We start from the raw sequence: 17,151 nt of genomic DNA on the forward strand, positions 1-17,151 counted from the left end.
AATTGCATACGGCCCCATGGAATCAAAACAGCAGGCCAACAGGAAGGCAGAGGGGTGGATGGGGTATTGTGTAACGCAGGGCATGCTGCTGCAGCTCTTGGGTCAGTAAGGCACCGTTCCTGACAGCAAACTCCTGCCAGACACTTGTAATTCTAGTTACCATGGCTGCTCTTGCCCTACAGCTTCCCACGGTAGTGGATGAGTTTACATGTACGTGCTTAGCACTATATAGTGTGAAGTGAAATGTTTCTTTTGAAAATACCATGTGTCTGACATGGGAAACTGAAAGACTGTCATCCTTGAAGAGATCCTCTGTTCAGACACTCAATGGCTAAATCCTCTCTTAAACTCTCTTCATCTCTCTCCAGACTGAGGGCATCAGTTCAGGGTCACTATCGGAGCTGCTTTGTCCCTCAGACTCAGGGATGCATCCACCACAGGGACTCAAGGGGACAAAAGCTGTCACTTGGTCGGTACCTTTGCAAAAGTTACACCGTATTACCTTATTTACCCATAAAGGGTGCATATTAAAGGTACATATTAGTAGCATTTGAAAGTAGGGTACCACCCCAGCTTTAGTACCTTTTTTTATGAGAGATTATTTGAAGTGTGTAAAATCTGTCACTAGCACAAGCAAACACAATTTTATTGCGAGATTTTGCATCACTTCTGGCCATAGCTGTATCCCTTCTAGCCACAACCAACTGACATGGAAGAGAGGAAATTGTTGAATAAAGTCGTAACTTTTGTTTTCTATGCTGTTTTCTAATAATAACAGGTTTTTCCCAAACAGGTTTCCCAAACACTCCCCCTGTATGGCACTGGTAGAACAAACAAATAATCCTGCCTCAAACTCAGGCCATTGGTTGAGCCAATGTTGCTGTATAGATAAACAGACTAAATTTATATTGGGTTGCAAAAAGTATTTGGACACTTAGGCCATTCTCAAAAACTTTTTCAAAATTATTGATTTATATCCAGTTAGTGTTGCATTGATTTTATGAAGGCAGTAACCAAATGTGTAGTTAATCACATTAAAAATGAACATGTTCATTTGACCGCCAAAGAGCGCCCAAAGTGTTCTTTTAATTGTGAACAATATATACACTGCACATCAAAAGTTTGGGATCAGTATTTTTTAAAGAAAGAAAGAAATACTTTTATTCAGCAAGAATTAAATTGATTTAAAGTGACAGTAAAGGCATTAATGATGTTACAGAATTTTTCTATTTTAAAAAAATGCTGCTCTTTTGAAACTAATAAGAAACAAGAACAAAGTTTAAAGCACAACTGTTTTCAACATGGATAATAATAAGAAGTATTTCTTGAGCAGCAAATCAGCATAATAGAATAATTTCTGAAGGATCATGTGACACTGAAGACTGGAGTAATGATGCTGAAAAATAATATTTGCCATCACAGGAATAAAACATGTTTTTCATATATTTGTGGGGAATTTTGAAGCAAAAAGTGTCCAATTTTAATTTGTATTTTTTTAAACAAAAGCATTAATTTTTAATAAAGACAGTGGAAGCTCACTTTTCAAGCAAAACATTTAAATAATAAATCTCAGAGTATTGACGTTATAGATATGCTGACAAAACATATCTGGACACCTGTGTGAACTTCATACAAGTGTCAATGTACTTTTTTGGGACCACTGTATGTGTGCATGTGAGTCCAAATCCGAGGCACTATTCCCACAGCGTTCTTCCTATTGTCCTGGGAGAGAGGGAAGGAAACTAATTAAAAAGAGTGGAAAAGAGGAGACAGACAAACAGAGACAGAAGGAAGGAGGGAGGGACAGAGGGGGGTAAAGATAGAGCGAGATGAGACAGCGGAGAGAAGAGGCTAATTGAAAGGAGAGAAATGACAGAGAGAGAGAAAGAAGGGAGGGCTGATGAGGGGCTGGGATGGAAGGAGGGAGGGAGGGAGGGAGTGTGGGAGGGTAAGGAAGAGGGAGCCAAAACTGGCAACTTTGCCAAAGTGACCAAGTTCAGTCACTTGTGCTGCAGCAGCAGAAAGCGGGAGGACGAGCGTAGCCAGGGTGACCAAGAGGTAGAAAGGGCCAGAAAAAGCAGGAAAAGTGAGAGAACGCAGAAGAAGGACTGTCATTCTCTGGCTTCAAGTCCAGGGGTTCTGGAGAAGTCAAAACACGACTACACATAGAAGAAGAAACAAGTACCAGACTTAGTCAGCAACAGAGGTCTAATAAAGACTCCCAAGCAAGTGTGCTTGTATTGTGGTCGGCGGACAGAGGGAGAAATAGAGGAGAAGAAGGTGGAGAGGAAAAAGAGGAAATAGGGAGGGGCGTGTTCGCAATAGAAGGTGGCTGTTTTCCTTACAGTTGCATTTGAAGGACAGAGGAGGAATCCATCATCTGAGATCATCTCAGATCATCTCGCACGGCTCTATCGCTCCATCGATTCAACAGTCCCTCGCCGGGATAGAGGAGGAAAGAGGACCCTGTGGCGATGAAGAGACCTCATGATTACAGTTCCCCAGACTCAGACACAGACGAACTGATAGATGTCGGACAGGAGGACAGCTACTGGTGAGAACTTTGAGTGTACATTGTATTATGTGCTCAGCGGGGATGATATATGGCTGTCAGTCGCTCTACTGTTCATGTAGAGTTCACACTACAACTCAGAAACTCTAATATAAACTCTTATAAATTAAGTATTAATTGAAATTTACAAGTGACTTTTTTAGTGCAAAAATAGCAACTTTGCTGGTCAAAATGCAAGGTGTTTTTTGAGAATTGCATGGCCGACTCTACATGGGCCTTCAGGGTTGATGATGCACTGTTTATAATAATTCATAAAATAATATTCACAAATAAAGATATATAAATGGTATATGTCGTTATAAAGATATTTGGCATTTTTCAAGATTAGCAATTTTGGTAACAACAATTTCTTGTTACATGTATTAACTATAGTATTAAATTATGTACTATTACAAGCAACCCTAAACTAAATCTATAGTATTTAATACTATAATTAATATAACTTAGTGCTTGTAATTACACTGTAGCATTAAAATAAATGATGACTACAATTTTTTATTTATTGTTATTTTTGGGGACAGCAAAGACACGTCCTCAAAATTGTGAAAAATCATCATATTGTAAATATTGCAACCTAGATTTAGCAGAAAATGTCCTGTTGTTATCTTTCCCTAAGTAGCGCATATCACTACTCCTGATAGTTGAGTACCGTGACACAGGAGTTTATGCGAGGGGACACACGTTGTCAAAATCACATATAGGGCCAACGTCAAGCGCGCGGCTGATGGAGGCCCATAATGATCTTATTTGACTTAGTCTTGAAAGGCGTATCTTCCTATTGCTGTGCCACTGACGAGAATTAAGCTCAGCATGCCTTTTCCTTCTCTGTCTGTTTTGCATTTTTCTCTCAGTCATTTAGTCTTTTTGATACATTATTTCAGTAAAGCTGTGTCACAAATCAAGAGCAGACTATAGACACATGTAACTGGCGTTTGGTCCTTTTGAATTGCGCCCTACGATGACCAATGTTTTCTCATCTTATTGCAACTCTTAACCAGGACACAAAAACTCTATACAACAGTTTATTCCTGTAACTAATTTTATTTTTGGACTAGACTCTTTTCGTCTAAACAAACCGAATGTTTGTGCATTAAGCCTCTTAAATGTTAAAAGGAACTACAATACAATATAAAAATAATAGTTCTGCGTGAAAGTAAAAGCAAAACAAACATTGTCATTCTGCTGGCAGAGCACAGAAAGTGCCCATGCAAACCAGATCCACATTGAAGGATAATACCAACTACTGATGTGCTCAAAGTGCACGCAAAAGCCACTCTTTCAGCCTGCCCTGCGGATATGTAATCATCATGTCTTTTGAGCTTAAAAAGAAAAAATGCTTTCGTACGATGCAAAAATCATAACATATCAGCCATCCGACAATAATATCCAAAAACGCGTTAAACCAAAATAATCTTGTTTTCTGTTTACCCGGCGCTCCCGTGTCTAGCTGTTCCCCAAGACAAATTAGATTGGGTTTGATGATGTGCAACAGCCTTTCTGCGTTGTATTAAGTACAGTAATGACAACAATATGCATTGACATCAAAGCTTAAATCTGTCCCCTTCCCCACTCACTCTCTCTCTTGATCAGCCCTGTCACTGGGTCCATGTCTCCAGGCAGTACCTCACAGATCCTGGCGCGCAAGAAGAGAAGAGGGGTGAGTTTACGTCAATCTAGCTCTGTTTTTCCCCTGCTTACTCGAGAACAGACCAAATCTATAATTCGTATATGATCTCGGTACAAGGTCTCTTCTGTGAACACTGGCCTTTTTCAAAACTCCCTGCAACATGACCCTCTGCATCAACATGCATTTTTACAGTTTAAGCCCTCTTGTCTGACTTTGATTTGTGTTTTCCTAGTTGACTTTCCTAGTATTTTTTCCAAAAATTTGATTTTAAGAATGCTGCAACTAGGTCTCCGCCACAAAAATAATCCAGTTAGCAAATGCTTTCCACTTCAAATCCTTGTTCTGTGTTTAAATTGATTCCGCTGGATTCCACAGATAATTGAGAAGAGACGTAGGGATAGGATCAACCACAGTCTGTCGGAGCTCAGGAGACTCGTACCAAGCGCCTTCGAGAAACAGGTATATTCATATTGTATATTCAAAACAGCTGACTGGTCAATCTCAAATTTAAAAAACAGTTTTAAAACTAAAACCAGTTCCTTCTTCCCACTTGGTCAGGGCTCCTCTAAACTGGAAAAGGCTGAGATTCTTCAGATGACCGTGGATCATCTGAAACTGCTGCATGCCATGGGCGGCAAAGGTGAGAGAAGATACTGAGTGAGACATTTCAGGAGAACCTTCATGACCGTATACAGTATTGCTCATACTGTGGGTTATGGATTTTGGCAAGTCCATAACCTCATATATTCACTTAAGCACATAACTTAACTCGCATGTTTGTGTTAATGGGTATGAACCTTACCAACAGCACAGCAACAGCAACTACCTACAACATCCTAGCATTGTAACAGTGATGTTTGCACATTCAAGCACCACTGGAATTTACTTCTGAAAAAGTTCAAATTTTATCTTTACATGTATTAAATCTTGCTGAATTTTACTGACTTACAGAATGTACTCTTAAAGACTGGTCAGATATCATTAAGATTAATCACAACTGTGTTATTCTGTTTTACTGATACTATTTTAATCTTTTTTTTCTGTTTTAGTACAGTGGCATAAAGCAATTATAACATGTTTTTGTAAAATCACACTTTTCACACACGTTTTCACACGTTTTTTCACACTATATAGGCTATATAAGCTACTGTTTACAGGTTTGGGGTCTGTGAGTTTTGTTTGAAAGACATCTCTTATGTTAAAAAAGCTGCATTTATTTGATCAAAAATAAAGTAAAAACAGTAATAATGTGAAATATTATTACAATTTAAAATAACTGTTTTCTATTTTAATTTATTTAAAAATTTAATTTATTCCTTTGATAGTAAAACTGAATTTTCAGCATCATTACTCTAGTCTTCAGTGTCACATGCTTCTTCAGAAATCTTGCTGACTCCAAACTTTTGAAAGGTACTGTAAATGGGTCTTTATGCATAAATATTTGTAGCTGCTTTCATATTAGGAGGTCCTTCAAAAGGGCATTGTTATCATTGTGGGTGCTCCATGGTATCAAAATAATAAAACAAGAACAACCCTGCCTTGTGTATCAAGTAGATGATTTAAGTGTTCTCTCTCCTAGGCTACTTTGATGCTCGTGCTCTGGCAGTGGACTACAGGACTCTGGGCTTTCGGGAGTGTGTTGGGGAGGTGGTGAGATACCTCAGCTCTCTGGAGGGGGTTGAATCCTCAGACCCCATCGGCGCACGCCTCGTGTCCCACCTCAGCCACTGCGCCAGTGAGCTGGACCCTCTCCTCCAGAGCCCTGCCACTCTGCCTTTTCCTCCTTGGCCCTGGCCCTCCTTTCCTCAGCTTGCATCCACTTCATCTCCAGCCTCGTCTAGCCCGTTTCCCCCAACCACCCGCCGGAATCTGGCCCCCAATGCCACCGCCGCCTTGCTGGGCTACCCTTCACCGGCCCTGCGTGTGGGATCTTTGAGCACCCAGGGGGCGATACTGAGTCCAGCGTTGACCCCGGTTCGTCGACTGCCCTCTTTCCCCGGACATCCACACAGACTTCAACAGCACTCACCTGATGGACCAACAATCCCATCATCCTCCTCATCCTCCTCCCCTCCCCAGATTTCCTTCAGACCCTTTGCCCCTCTGGGGTCTCCAGCACCAGGTCGCAAAGGTTTGGGCAGCTCCAGTAAGTCCGGACAGGCTTGGTGCACAGAGATTGGGGCGTTCTGAATCAGAAGTTTGGAGTTTATGACAGTCTGAAAGGAAAAAACATTTCTTGGTCATTTGGACTTATTTATGACCACCTTTAAAATGAACTACAAAGCATTGAACAATTCAAAGCATTCAAATTCCAATAGCATTCAAAGTCACAGGAAAATGGTACAAATGCTGTCACTGAGGCATTACCCTTATAAAAGATATAAGATAAAAGGATGACAAAAGATATAAGATAGTACACCAGTGACTGCTTTTGTGCTTTTTCTGAGAGTTTAGAAAATCAGAAAATAAAGCAAAAAAAAAAATATCTGATTTTGTTTACAAAGAAAAAATAGGAGAGAAATTAAATGGTCTGTAGAATTCAAGTGTAAAATCAAAGGTAAATGCAACTCCCAGAGAAAGACTGAGAAAGCGCTCAAAGCAACTGGATTTTGAGATCTAGATACTGGAACTTTCTAGAACTCTGATCTTTTATATATATATATTTTTATTAGTGTACTTGTTTACTCTGTCATTTATACATTAACTTGGATTCTGACATGATATACATTTGAGAGATTACATAAAGAAAAATGTGCCTTATCAAAATACTGTTCCTCTCGTTCACTTACTTGTGTGTGCAAGTACATGTAGCTTCCAGAAGATGGCAGCATTAGAACAAAATGTGCTAATCACAATTCTCTCAGAGCCGTGTATGCATAATCTCGTGAATGTCTTAGAGTGCCTCTTCCTGAATAACAAAATCAAAGAAAAAGTATTATCAATGTCATGTCTTTTTATTCTATACCGGACACCAGCTGAGTCCTTTTAACAAAAAGGCCAATTGAAACTCGAAAAAATTTACAAATTCTGCTGCCTACTACAACTTGCATCATTAGGAAATTTTATTAGCAATGTTTTGTTCACCTGACCTTCCACAGGCTTAAAAAGCTAATTCTAAAGACATTTCAAAAGGGAAAAACTATAAAATAAAGTGTCTACAAAATTTAAAACACAGGCGTACTCACAAAGTACACAAACTGACTCTTATCTAAAAGACTCCTCTGGGTGCTATAAGAGTAAGGTGCCATTTAGAGCATCTGTTTTCTTTAGCTGTCTCCAGAGACGGTGATGAGAACACTGCGGTACGGCGGCCACGCAGTGAAAACATGGTGGCTGCTGGCCTTGATCCTGCAACAGCAAGAGGAAACCAGGCACACTGTGTGCCCTCTCAGTGCCTCTGCCAACCACTCTCCATCTACAGGCTGTAATTAGAGTGAAACCAAACTAACCCGCTCTCTTCAAAACACACAGGAAACAAAAAATGGATCTCGTTGCACACATATCCTCACACTTATACGTAGAAGAAACAGAACACTGTGTAGAGGTAATGTAGTGTATAGTCAAACTTAGTTATTAACACTGACAGGGTGATCAGAACCACAACGTGTAACAGAGGGGTCTTGTATCACCCTAAAGGGAGTTGTTTTTTTTGTAAGAACCGGCTGACAGTACACTTTTCCCAGATTACACATGCATTATGACCAGATACATATTTGGATATAAAATATTGATTCAAGTTGAAGTTATTTTATAATTTTACCTATATATCACCTTAAATTATCAGCTAAGAATAGTCCATTACAACTTACAAAACAATCTGCCTAGCAACAAAGATGAACGCTGCAACTGCAAATTAATACTTAAGTGACTTTCTCAGTCACACTGGTTATGGACGTATTTTTCCCATTCATTTTTTCCTGTTGGGTTTTTTAAAAAAATCTGTTAAAACGTCATAAGCCATGAACCAAAGAGTTATGCGGTGAATGCAAATTTGATGCAAAAAACAAACTGAAAATTGAAAAAAAAGACAAAGGTACAAGACGTATTGAGGGAGAGAACAATAACATGATAATCAAAACAAAAAATGATGGAGAAATAGAAAACTATTGATTTATAAAACTTTTGAGAATTTTTCAAATCTTTATTTGAACTATGATACATTTATTGCAAAATATGCATATATAAACAAATATTTAAGTAGTTTGAGTGCTTAGGAAAACTGAGTGTATATCATTTGTGGTGTGGTATCATATGCAATGTAGTTTTCACCAGGAATTCTGGCTGCGACTAATTTTTTTTTTATACTAAGTTGAAATAACATTCAAATCAAATCAAAGCATATATTATCAATTAACAACCTTGCCACCAACAGTTTATTTCTCATTAGTAAGTCAGTTATCATTAAATCAATGGGATCTTTATCTTTGGTACCCAGCTCAGTGTTGGCTATGCACAAATATCTGACTGCGATTGAGAACGAACACATTCTGTGACAGAGGGCATCCATTATGTCTGACTCATAAGAAACAGATCAGCTTTCCAGCGACACCACCGGAAAGACGGTATGCATCATTTACAAGACGGTCTCAAATTAAAAGTGGTGTTAACCATGAAAACTGAATAATCGTATGTTTAACCACCAAAAGGGCAATTAAAACAAAACATCAAAGTGTTGGTCTATGATGATGTGATGAAGACGTGGTGCTTTTTTGATTCTTAGGTTCTTGTTTGTGTGCTTTCCCTAGTTTGAACTTTAAAATGGGCATGGAATGTGTGTATGCGTGTGCTAGACTGTGGCGGGACTATGTGTCTGTGAGGGATGTGGCGCAACGAGGGCAGATTCTCATTCGAGTGGCGTGTGGACTGTGTGTAGAGAGACTCGCGTGTGAGCGTGGTGTGTGTTTATGTTAGTGAATGTTTAGGCTTGAGAGTGTGTGTGCATGTGTGGGTCTAGTCCTCCATTCTTTTGGCACCAGTAGAGTTAGTGCTGCGACCACAGCTTCCAGTATGGGCCACCACAATCACATGAGGCCAGCTTTCCCACGGGGAGGGGCCATGGAGAGAATAAACTCTAAAGAAGGAATATGACCCACACAGAGGAACAGGCAGGGTAGATATTTTCCTGTCAACATGAAAATAAGGTAGTCTGTATAGAAAAAAGTGAGTTTAGGACATCTGACCCGAGTTCATGCTCCTTTAGCATGTTCCATTACCAGTGTATTGTTGCTCTGATACAGTGCATTCATCTACCACATTTTACACTATACTATGCAGACTGTGGCTATTTTAGCACGTGTTTCATGTACTAGGAGAGCCACTCCAGCAGTTCATCATTGCAAAGTTTGTCATTATAATAACTTCCAGTTAAATCTTCAAACAACAGCCTTGGGTTACATGCACTGAATTGTAATTTACAATAAAATCTAAAAGCCTAACAAACCAAGATACAGTGATAACAGTATCTCATCCTCTAATAAACATTATTGCCCTCTACTGGTCATGCTCTGACAAAATCATCTGAATACTAGTGGTTATCAACCAGGAGGGCTGCAAGATGACTTCAAAATATTTAAATGAATAAATTATGAATAAAATATTTAAATTAATATACTAAAATAAAGAGTTTATAATATAAACTATAATCTAAATTCAAATTAATCTAAAAAATCTTTTAAAAAATTAAATATATGTTGTATGTTCAATTATTTTTTTAGATTAATTTGTTTTTATAAATAATAAACCGTTGACTAAAGTGTTGTTTTGTCAGTAGTCAAATTTATTTGCAGGTAAAACCTCCTAAATGGCTAAATAAATAAAAATTGAAAAGGATCTTCAAATATAATTTTACCTTAAGTGAGAGATTTATCAGATAAATCCATGACAAACTCAGAAAAATGTTCTTCACAAAACTCATTTTAACTTGAACTCAAATGAACAGCGGTTGCATCATTAGTGAGACTTGAGGTTCTTGGTTACGCAAAATTAAAATAACAGTATTTTTAATGGATAAAAAAGCCATTTATCTTTAGCCATACTGTATCTACTAGCCTATATAAGATGGAATACTTTATCTTTAGAACAACAGAGAAAGAACACATTTGAACAACAGAAAAAGAACAAGTAACCACCAGAACAAATCATGCCACATACAGTGCCCTCTAAAAGTATTGGAACAGTAAAGACGAAATTGCTCTGTTGGCTGTGGAGTCAAGACATTTACAAATATGATTAAAAGATGAATATGAGACAAAACTACAGAATGCCACAATTTATTATTGGGTGATTCAACACATAGATGTTTTACCAGCTAAGAAGTTCAGCACTTTTAGAGTTTCATCCCCCTATCTGATGTGAGTATAAGTATTGGAACAGTTGCCTCACAGGTCTTTCTAAGTGATCAGCTGTGTCCTGTTGCATTAATTCTTCAGATATTAAAAGCAGGGAATGTGTTGTATCAGTTATATCCATTACTTCTGTATTCTGAATATTGCATTCGATGATGACACACTCAAACCAGGATGAAGATGAGGGAGCTGACTTTGAGAGAAAAGGAAGCAATTTGGATGCTAAAAGAAAAGAGGAAGTCAATTAAAGCTATAGCAAAAATAAAGGGAATGGAGAAATCAAGAGTTTGAAAACCACCAGCGACACCAGCAACCAACAATTACATGATCGGCTGAGAAAACAGCAGTAGTTGATGACAGACAAATCATAAAAGCTGTGAAAGTGATCCCTAAAAGATGTGTCTGTAAAATCACCAACAACTTCCAGAAAGCTGGGGTGATGCTCTGACAATTTACTGTCCTCAGGAGACTTTGACACAGAATTACAGATGCTACACAGCAAGATGCAAACCTCTGACCAGCATCAAAAATAGAAAGGCAAGATTAGAGTTTGCAAAAAAGCACAAAGGTGAGCCAGAAGAGTTTTGGAACTGTGTTTATGGACCGAAGTGATAAAGATTAACCTTTATCTAAGTGATGGGAAAGCAAAAATGTGGAGAAAAAAAGGGAACTGCAAATGATCCCAAGCATACTTTACTGATGACTTAATGTATGATGACAGTAGCAGAATGAATTTGGAAGGGTACAAAACCATCTTGCCTACCAATATTCAAGAAAATGCACCAGATTCATTGGGAAGTACTTCATATTGCAAGTCAAGTCAAGTCAAGTCACCTTTATTTATATAGCGCTTTTTACAATGCAAATTGTGTCAAAGCACTGCACAATATCAAAAAAGGAAAATAATGTGTCAATAAGTTTAAATAGTGTCTTTGCAATAAGGTCGGCGATATCGCTGGAAATGAAGCGTCCCCAACTAAGCAAGCCAGAGGCGACAGCGGCAAGGAACCAAAACTCCATCGGTGACAGAATGGAGAAAAAACCTTTGCATCAGGACAATGACCTGGGGAGCACTGGATCAGCGTTCTCGTCGCGCTCCCTGTCAACTCAGACCTGGTTTCTAGCCAGGATCCGAAGTTGCAATGATCCAACCAGCAAACCGAATTCTAGCATTGAATCCCAGTCACGTGCCACAGCCATCAGCAGATCCCTTTCAAGCCATTGGACCGCCACTTAGAGTTCTACAACTTAACGTTGAGGGTCTGTCTGCAGCCAAATGAACACTAATCAGCACCATAGCCCACCGTCATAGCGCTGATGTCATCTGTCTGCAGGAGACACATGTAGCAGACCAATCAGCGGGGCGCTACACCATTGCAGGATTTGACCTTATCTCGTCAACACCAGATGACAGATTCAGCCGTGCAACATATGTCCGCTGTGATGTCGCTGATGCCTCCCTAGTCTCCTCATCACACTTCTGTGACATCGTTCAGGTTGGAGGTTTCAGAGTTGCCAATGTTTATAAACCTCCCAGTCAGCACTGGGACCAACTTGTGCTTCCAGCTCTTGTGCATCCCGCAGCATACATGGGCGACTTCAATAGCCATCACCCTGAATGGGGCTACTCAGAACCTGACGAGGATGGAGAGGCTTTGGTGGAATGGGCATCCAACAGTGATCTCACTCTGACCCATGATGCTAAGCAACGTGGTACATTCTATTCGGCAAGATGGCAAAAGGACTACTCACCAGACTTGTGTTGGGTAACATCGATTGGTGACCACCCCCAGCCAGCTATAGCCAGACGGTGTTGGGAGACTTCCTTCATAGTCAGCACAGACCATTGCTCATCCACATAGGACTCCAACTGCCGATTATCTACAGCTCATTCAAGAAGCGCTGGAACTTCCATAAAGCCGACTGGGACTTGTTCAGTAGCAAGCTGGAGAGAAGTGTTGTAACCATTCCTTCTCGCTGCATCCCATTTGAGGAGGCTTACCAACGCTTTTCAAGGCAATTTTCAGTGCTGCTACTACTGCCATTCCACGTGGCTGTAGGCCAGTCTACACACCGTGCTTGGATGTCGAATGCCAAGCTCTCCTTGTGGAGTGTGAAAGGTCTGGAAACCTCGACATTGCTGACCACCTAATTGAATCCCTGGATGCTGCTAGATGGGAATAATCAGCGGAAAAACTCAACTTCGCCCACTCCAGTCGGAAGAGTTGGAGCCTGATTCGTCAATTGGGTGCCTCCCAACGACCACCAGGACAGTCCAGACCAGCTGTCAATCCAAACGCTGTTGTCAGCTACCTTCTCCAGGTGGCAAAAGCTCCACTGTCGAAATTGCACCGACAAAAAGTGCGCAACGAGTGGCGGCAGTATTGTCTCTTAAAGACAGTCAGACTGGAGGGGGATTGCCCCGAGGAATTCACAGAGTTAGAACTGGATGCAGTGATCCGTACAGTGAAGGATGGCTCTGCTGCAGGATATGATAACATCCTGCCAGAATTTCTTAAACATCTTGGACCCAAGGCTAAAGCATGGCTTGCTTCGTTCTACACGCGGATAATTCGAGAAAAAAATATGCCACGAGCTTGGCGTCAGGCAAACGTCATCGCCATCCCGAAACCTGGAAAGGACTTAAACCTTGCGGCTAGCTACTGCCCAATATCTTTGCTATCCGTATGTTTCAAGCTACTCGAACGCTTGATCCTTTTCCGAATCAGCCCAGTCTTGGAGAAAACCATCATTGCTGAGCAGGCAGGGTTCAGACAAGGACGTAGCACTGGTGACCAAGTTCTTGTCCTGACAACATACATTGAAAATGGATTCCAGCAAAATCAGAAAACTGGGACCGTCTTCCTTGACCTAGCCACGGCTTATGACACGGCCTGGCATGCTGGTCTCCTGTTGAAACTATCTAAAGTTTTACCGCACTGGGGAGTAGAGGCCATACGACTCTCCCTCCATGACAGACGTTTTCGAGTACACATGGCAGACAAAAGTAGCTCTTGGAGAAAACAAGCAAACGGACTCCTGCAGGGGTCTGTCCTGTCTCCAAGTCTCATCAACATCTATATTAATGATCTTCCAGCAACACAGTCCCGCAAATTCATCTACGGCGATGACATCTGCATTGGGACCCAACATCGGACATTTGACGAGGTTGAGAATCTACTGAACATGGACATGGATTTGATGGTGGACTTCCTCAGTAGGTGGCGACTCCAACCCAGTGCAACTAAGACTGTATCTAGTATTTTCCACCTCCACAATGCACAAGCCAAACGGGAGATCAATATCTTCCTCAAGGGCCAGCGGATTGAACATGACCCAAATCTAACGTACCTCGGTATTACCCTGGACCGATCATTAACATATCATGATCATCTGAAGAAGACAGCAGCCAAAGTCAGCTCTCAAAATAATCTAATCAGCAAACTGGCCGGCACAAGTTGGGGTGCAAGGGCCCAGACACTCAAGACCACTGCACTTGCTCTGTGTTACTCAGCAGCAGAGTACTGTGCACCAGTCTGGTCTAGATCGTCCCACACCAAGCTAGTAGATGTCCAGTTAAATATGTCTATGCGTATAATTACTGGAACCCTACGTTCTACTCCTCTACCATGGCTGCCAGTTCTCAGTAACATACCACCACCACATCTCCGACGACAGGAGGCCACTGCCAAGATGTTGACTAAAGTCTATGCGAATGGCAAGTTGCCACTCAACTTGGACATCACACTGCATCCAGCAGCCCGCCTGTCATCGAGAAAACCTGTCTGGCTGGACTCACCGCCAGAGGATATGACAGCCAATTCGGCATGGAGTGATGAGTGGGCAGCAACTGATGTTATGAACCACTCCCTCGTAGCTGAGCCATCGGTCTATCCTCCTGGCTTCGACCTTCCTCGACGACACTGGTCAATGCTGAACCGATTCCGGACGGGACAAGGTCGATGTGCAGTTAATCTTGTCCGGTGGCGCCAAGCCACCAATCTGAACTGCAGCTGTGGGGAACCAGAAACCATGCAACACATTGTCAACGAGTGTCCGTTGACTCATTTCAACGGCGGATTCAAGACTCTCCACCTGGCTGAACAAGATGCTGTTCTGTGGTTGGGCACGCAATGCAAACGCTAAGAAGAAGAAGGACAATGACCCAAAACACTCTGCCAGATCAGTCAAGGAATTTATAAGGGCAAAAGTCTTAGATTGCCCAAGTCAATCTCCAGATTTAAATCCGATTGAACATGAATTTCACCAGCTGAAGAGGAGAGTAAAGGCAGAAATTCCCCAAAGCAAGCAACAATTGGAATTGACTGCATTAAAGGCTGGGAAAAATATTTCAAAGGATGAGACCAAGAGTCTGGGGATGTCTATGGGTAACAGACTCATGCTGTGATTTTACGCAAGGGATCTGCAAATAAATAATAGCTTTTAATCTTTTATATCTGCCTTATATTCAACTGTCCCAATACTTATGCTCATATCAATGAGTGGGATGAACTCTAAAAGTGCTGTTCTTTTTATTTGGTAAAACATGTATGTGTTGAAACGGCTAATAATAAAATGTGACATTCTGTAGTTTTGTCTCATATTCATCTTTTAATCATATTTGCAAATGTCTTGACTCCACAGCCAACAGAGCAATTTTGTCTTTACTGTTCCAATACTTATGGAGGGCACTGTATATAGACATGAGGACACAAACAGATTAATCATGTAAAATAATGTTCCTTTTAGTTTAACTTCCAATTGAAAATGGCTTATGTTATTGTGGGCATCGTGTCTTGAATTTTGAGTAGCTAGAGCAAAATACTTTTATTGTTATATATTTCAGCTGGGAACGTACAAAGAGTTTGTGAGTGGACTTACAGGAAGAGACAGTAAACTGCAGAAAATACTTTGCCACTTGTTTGCAATGATGGATCTGCCACAATAATGCTTGCCAGGGCAATTGAGCTGTTCTCGTGTAAACACCCCCAACGCCTTGATTGTGAAGTTGTGTAATTTTCCACAATCCATCTTCCCTGTGACAAAGAAGCATTCAAAATGGCTTTGTTTTCAGAGATTCTGTTAGACAGTTTTCTTTCCATTTTTCAAGACCATGTTCCTGGGATCTTTGAAGAGATGTATAACTCTGCTTTATACAAAAAGTGCATGAAAGTCAGTGTCTATTATATGTTGCTCTGATACTCGTACACCTGCAGCACCATGGACAGCAACAAATCAATCAACATGACCCTGATGACTCTTCTGTCTCCATTTACACATAACAATCCAGTAACAGCTTGTTCTGTCTTTTCACCTTAGCTAAAGATCTTGTGCAAGAATAAAATCTCTGCATTCTAGCACTCCCTTTCAAAAGGGGCATCTGTGACAAAGGCTCATTAGTAATGGACAATGACTTACTGTGTGGATGCACAAGAGTGCTCTCTTCCCGATCGCGGGGACTTCTATTTTGGCGGAATGCAGCGCATTCGGTGGAGTGCGTCACAGCGCTGCGCCTACTTGATTCGGTGTGGCATTAGCCGTTACCTGTCTCCAGTGATAACTTGTGAGATTCCGTTGCAGCAGTGGCGGAGCGGGGGGGTGGCTAATTGGGCTTAAGCCCCGAATGTTTTGTCAAAAGCCCCGAATCTTTTAGGTTTTTTAAAATAACTTCAACTTTGTTTCATTTCCTCTCAGTCTTTCTGACAGGAGCGGCAAAAAATGAAACAAAAGCTCTATTACCGTGCATGGTGTCGGACGGTACTCGACGGCGCGTCCGCACGAGCGCGAAGGTGCGCGTGGCAAAAATGACGTCATCACTCAGCTTGTATGAATTTGAATTTATATTGAATTTTTTTTTTTTTTTTTTACTGAGTAACTATCATCATTTTCCCAGATAGTGTATAGATTTTTAGGCATTCTAATATCTCAAACAGCCTGAAAAATAGTGCATTTAGCTGACGTAATTGGGAAAAAATCTCCCCGGGGGAGCATGCCCCCGGACACCCCTAGGATTGGGCTCAGCCCCGAATGTTTACATCGTCTGGCTCCGCCCCTGCGTTGCAGACAGCTATATGATCATCCTTATGTTCCTTTTAGTGTTGTAAGTGGTGTGCGTCCAGAGAGAAAGTGAGTTTTTGTAGATTTCACCATTATTCGAACTGAGTTTCAAGTTTATTCGTATAGCGCTTTTTATGATACAAACAGTTTCAAAGCAGCTCTACAGGAACTTAAGTTTCCACAATATATTTATATATTGCAGAACCTTAATATATTTAACTTATGGCAAAATTTGGTAATTCTGTATGTTGTCTGAGCGTTGGCATCCTCTGAGGTCCTCTGAGGGGTTGGCATTATCTTTTCTCAGGTGTTCGGTCATCTCAGATCATTTAAGGGTTTGATCCAGACTGAAGTTTCTGTAATTCTTAGTTACCATGGGATGTTAATCCCGTGGCAGAAATAGAGAAACAAATAGAGACATAATTAGCGTAGCTGCTGTTCCATCTAAGCAAAAATGATTTGTTCAACCCAAGCTAAAGAATAATAATAATGTACATTTGATCAGATTATACTACAGTACAAGATTATAAAATGCATTATGTGAATGCTTG

General features: G+C 40.7%; 1 protein-coding gene across 1 annotated transcript; it reads left to right on the forward strand.

Moving 5' to 3' along the window:
* Positions 1 to 2,316: 2,316 nt before the first annotated feature.
* LOC306885203 (hairy/enhancer-of-split related with YRPW motif-like protein) lies at positions 2,317 to 6,699 on the forward strand. The gene is made up of 5 exons (XM_079441593.1): positions 2,317 to 2,554; positions 4,163 to 4,229; positions 4,575 to 4,658; positions 4,758 to 4,839; positions 5,779 to 6,699. The coding sequence occupies exons 1-5, from the start codon at positions 2,475 to 2,477 to the stop codon at positions 6,387 to 6,389; spliced, it is 924 nt and encodes a 307-aa protein (XP_079297719.1). The 5' UTR covers positions 2,317 to 2,474; the 3' UTR covers positions 6,390 to 6,699.
* The last annotated feature ends 10,452 nt before the right edge of the window (positions 6,700 to 17,151 follow it).

This window comes from Barbus barbus (assembly GCF_936440315.1).
Source record: "Barbus barbus genome assembly, chromosome: 19".
Classification (NCBI taxonomy): Eukaryota; Metazoa; Chordata; class Actinopteri; order Cypriniformes; family Cyprinidae; genus Barbus; species Barbus barbus.

What these genes read in the sequence shown, in the direction of transcription:
- LOC306885203 (XM_079441593.1), top strand. Translation starts at nt 2,475, where the DNA reads ATGAAGAGACCTCATGATTACAGTTCCCCAGACTCAGACACAGACGAA. An exon ending in GGACAGGAGGACAGCTACTG is followed by an intron (nt 2,555 to 4,162) that starts GTGAGAACTTTG and finishes TCTCTTGATCAG; the next exon opens with CCCTGTCACTGGGTCCATGT. An exon ending in CGCGCAAGAAGAGAAGAGGG is followed by an intron (nt 4,230 to 4,574) that starts GTGAGTTTACGT and finishes TGGATTCCACAG; the next exon opens with ATAATTGAGAAGAGACGTAG.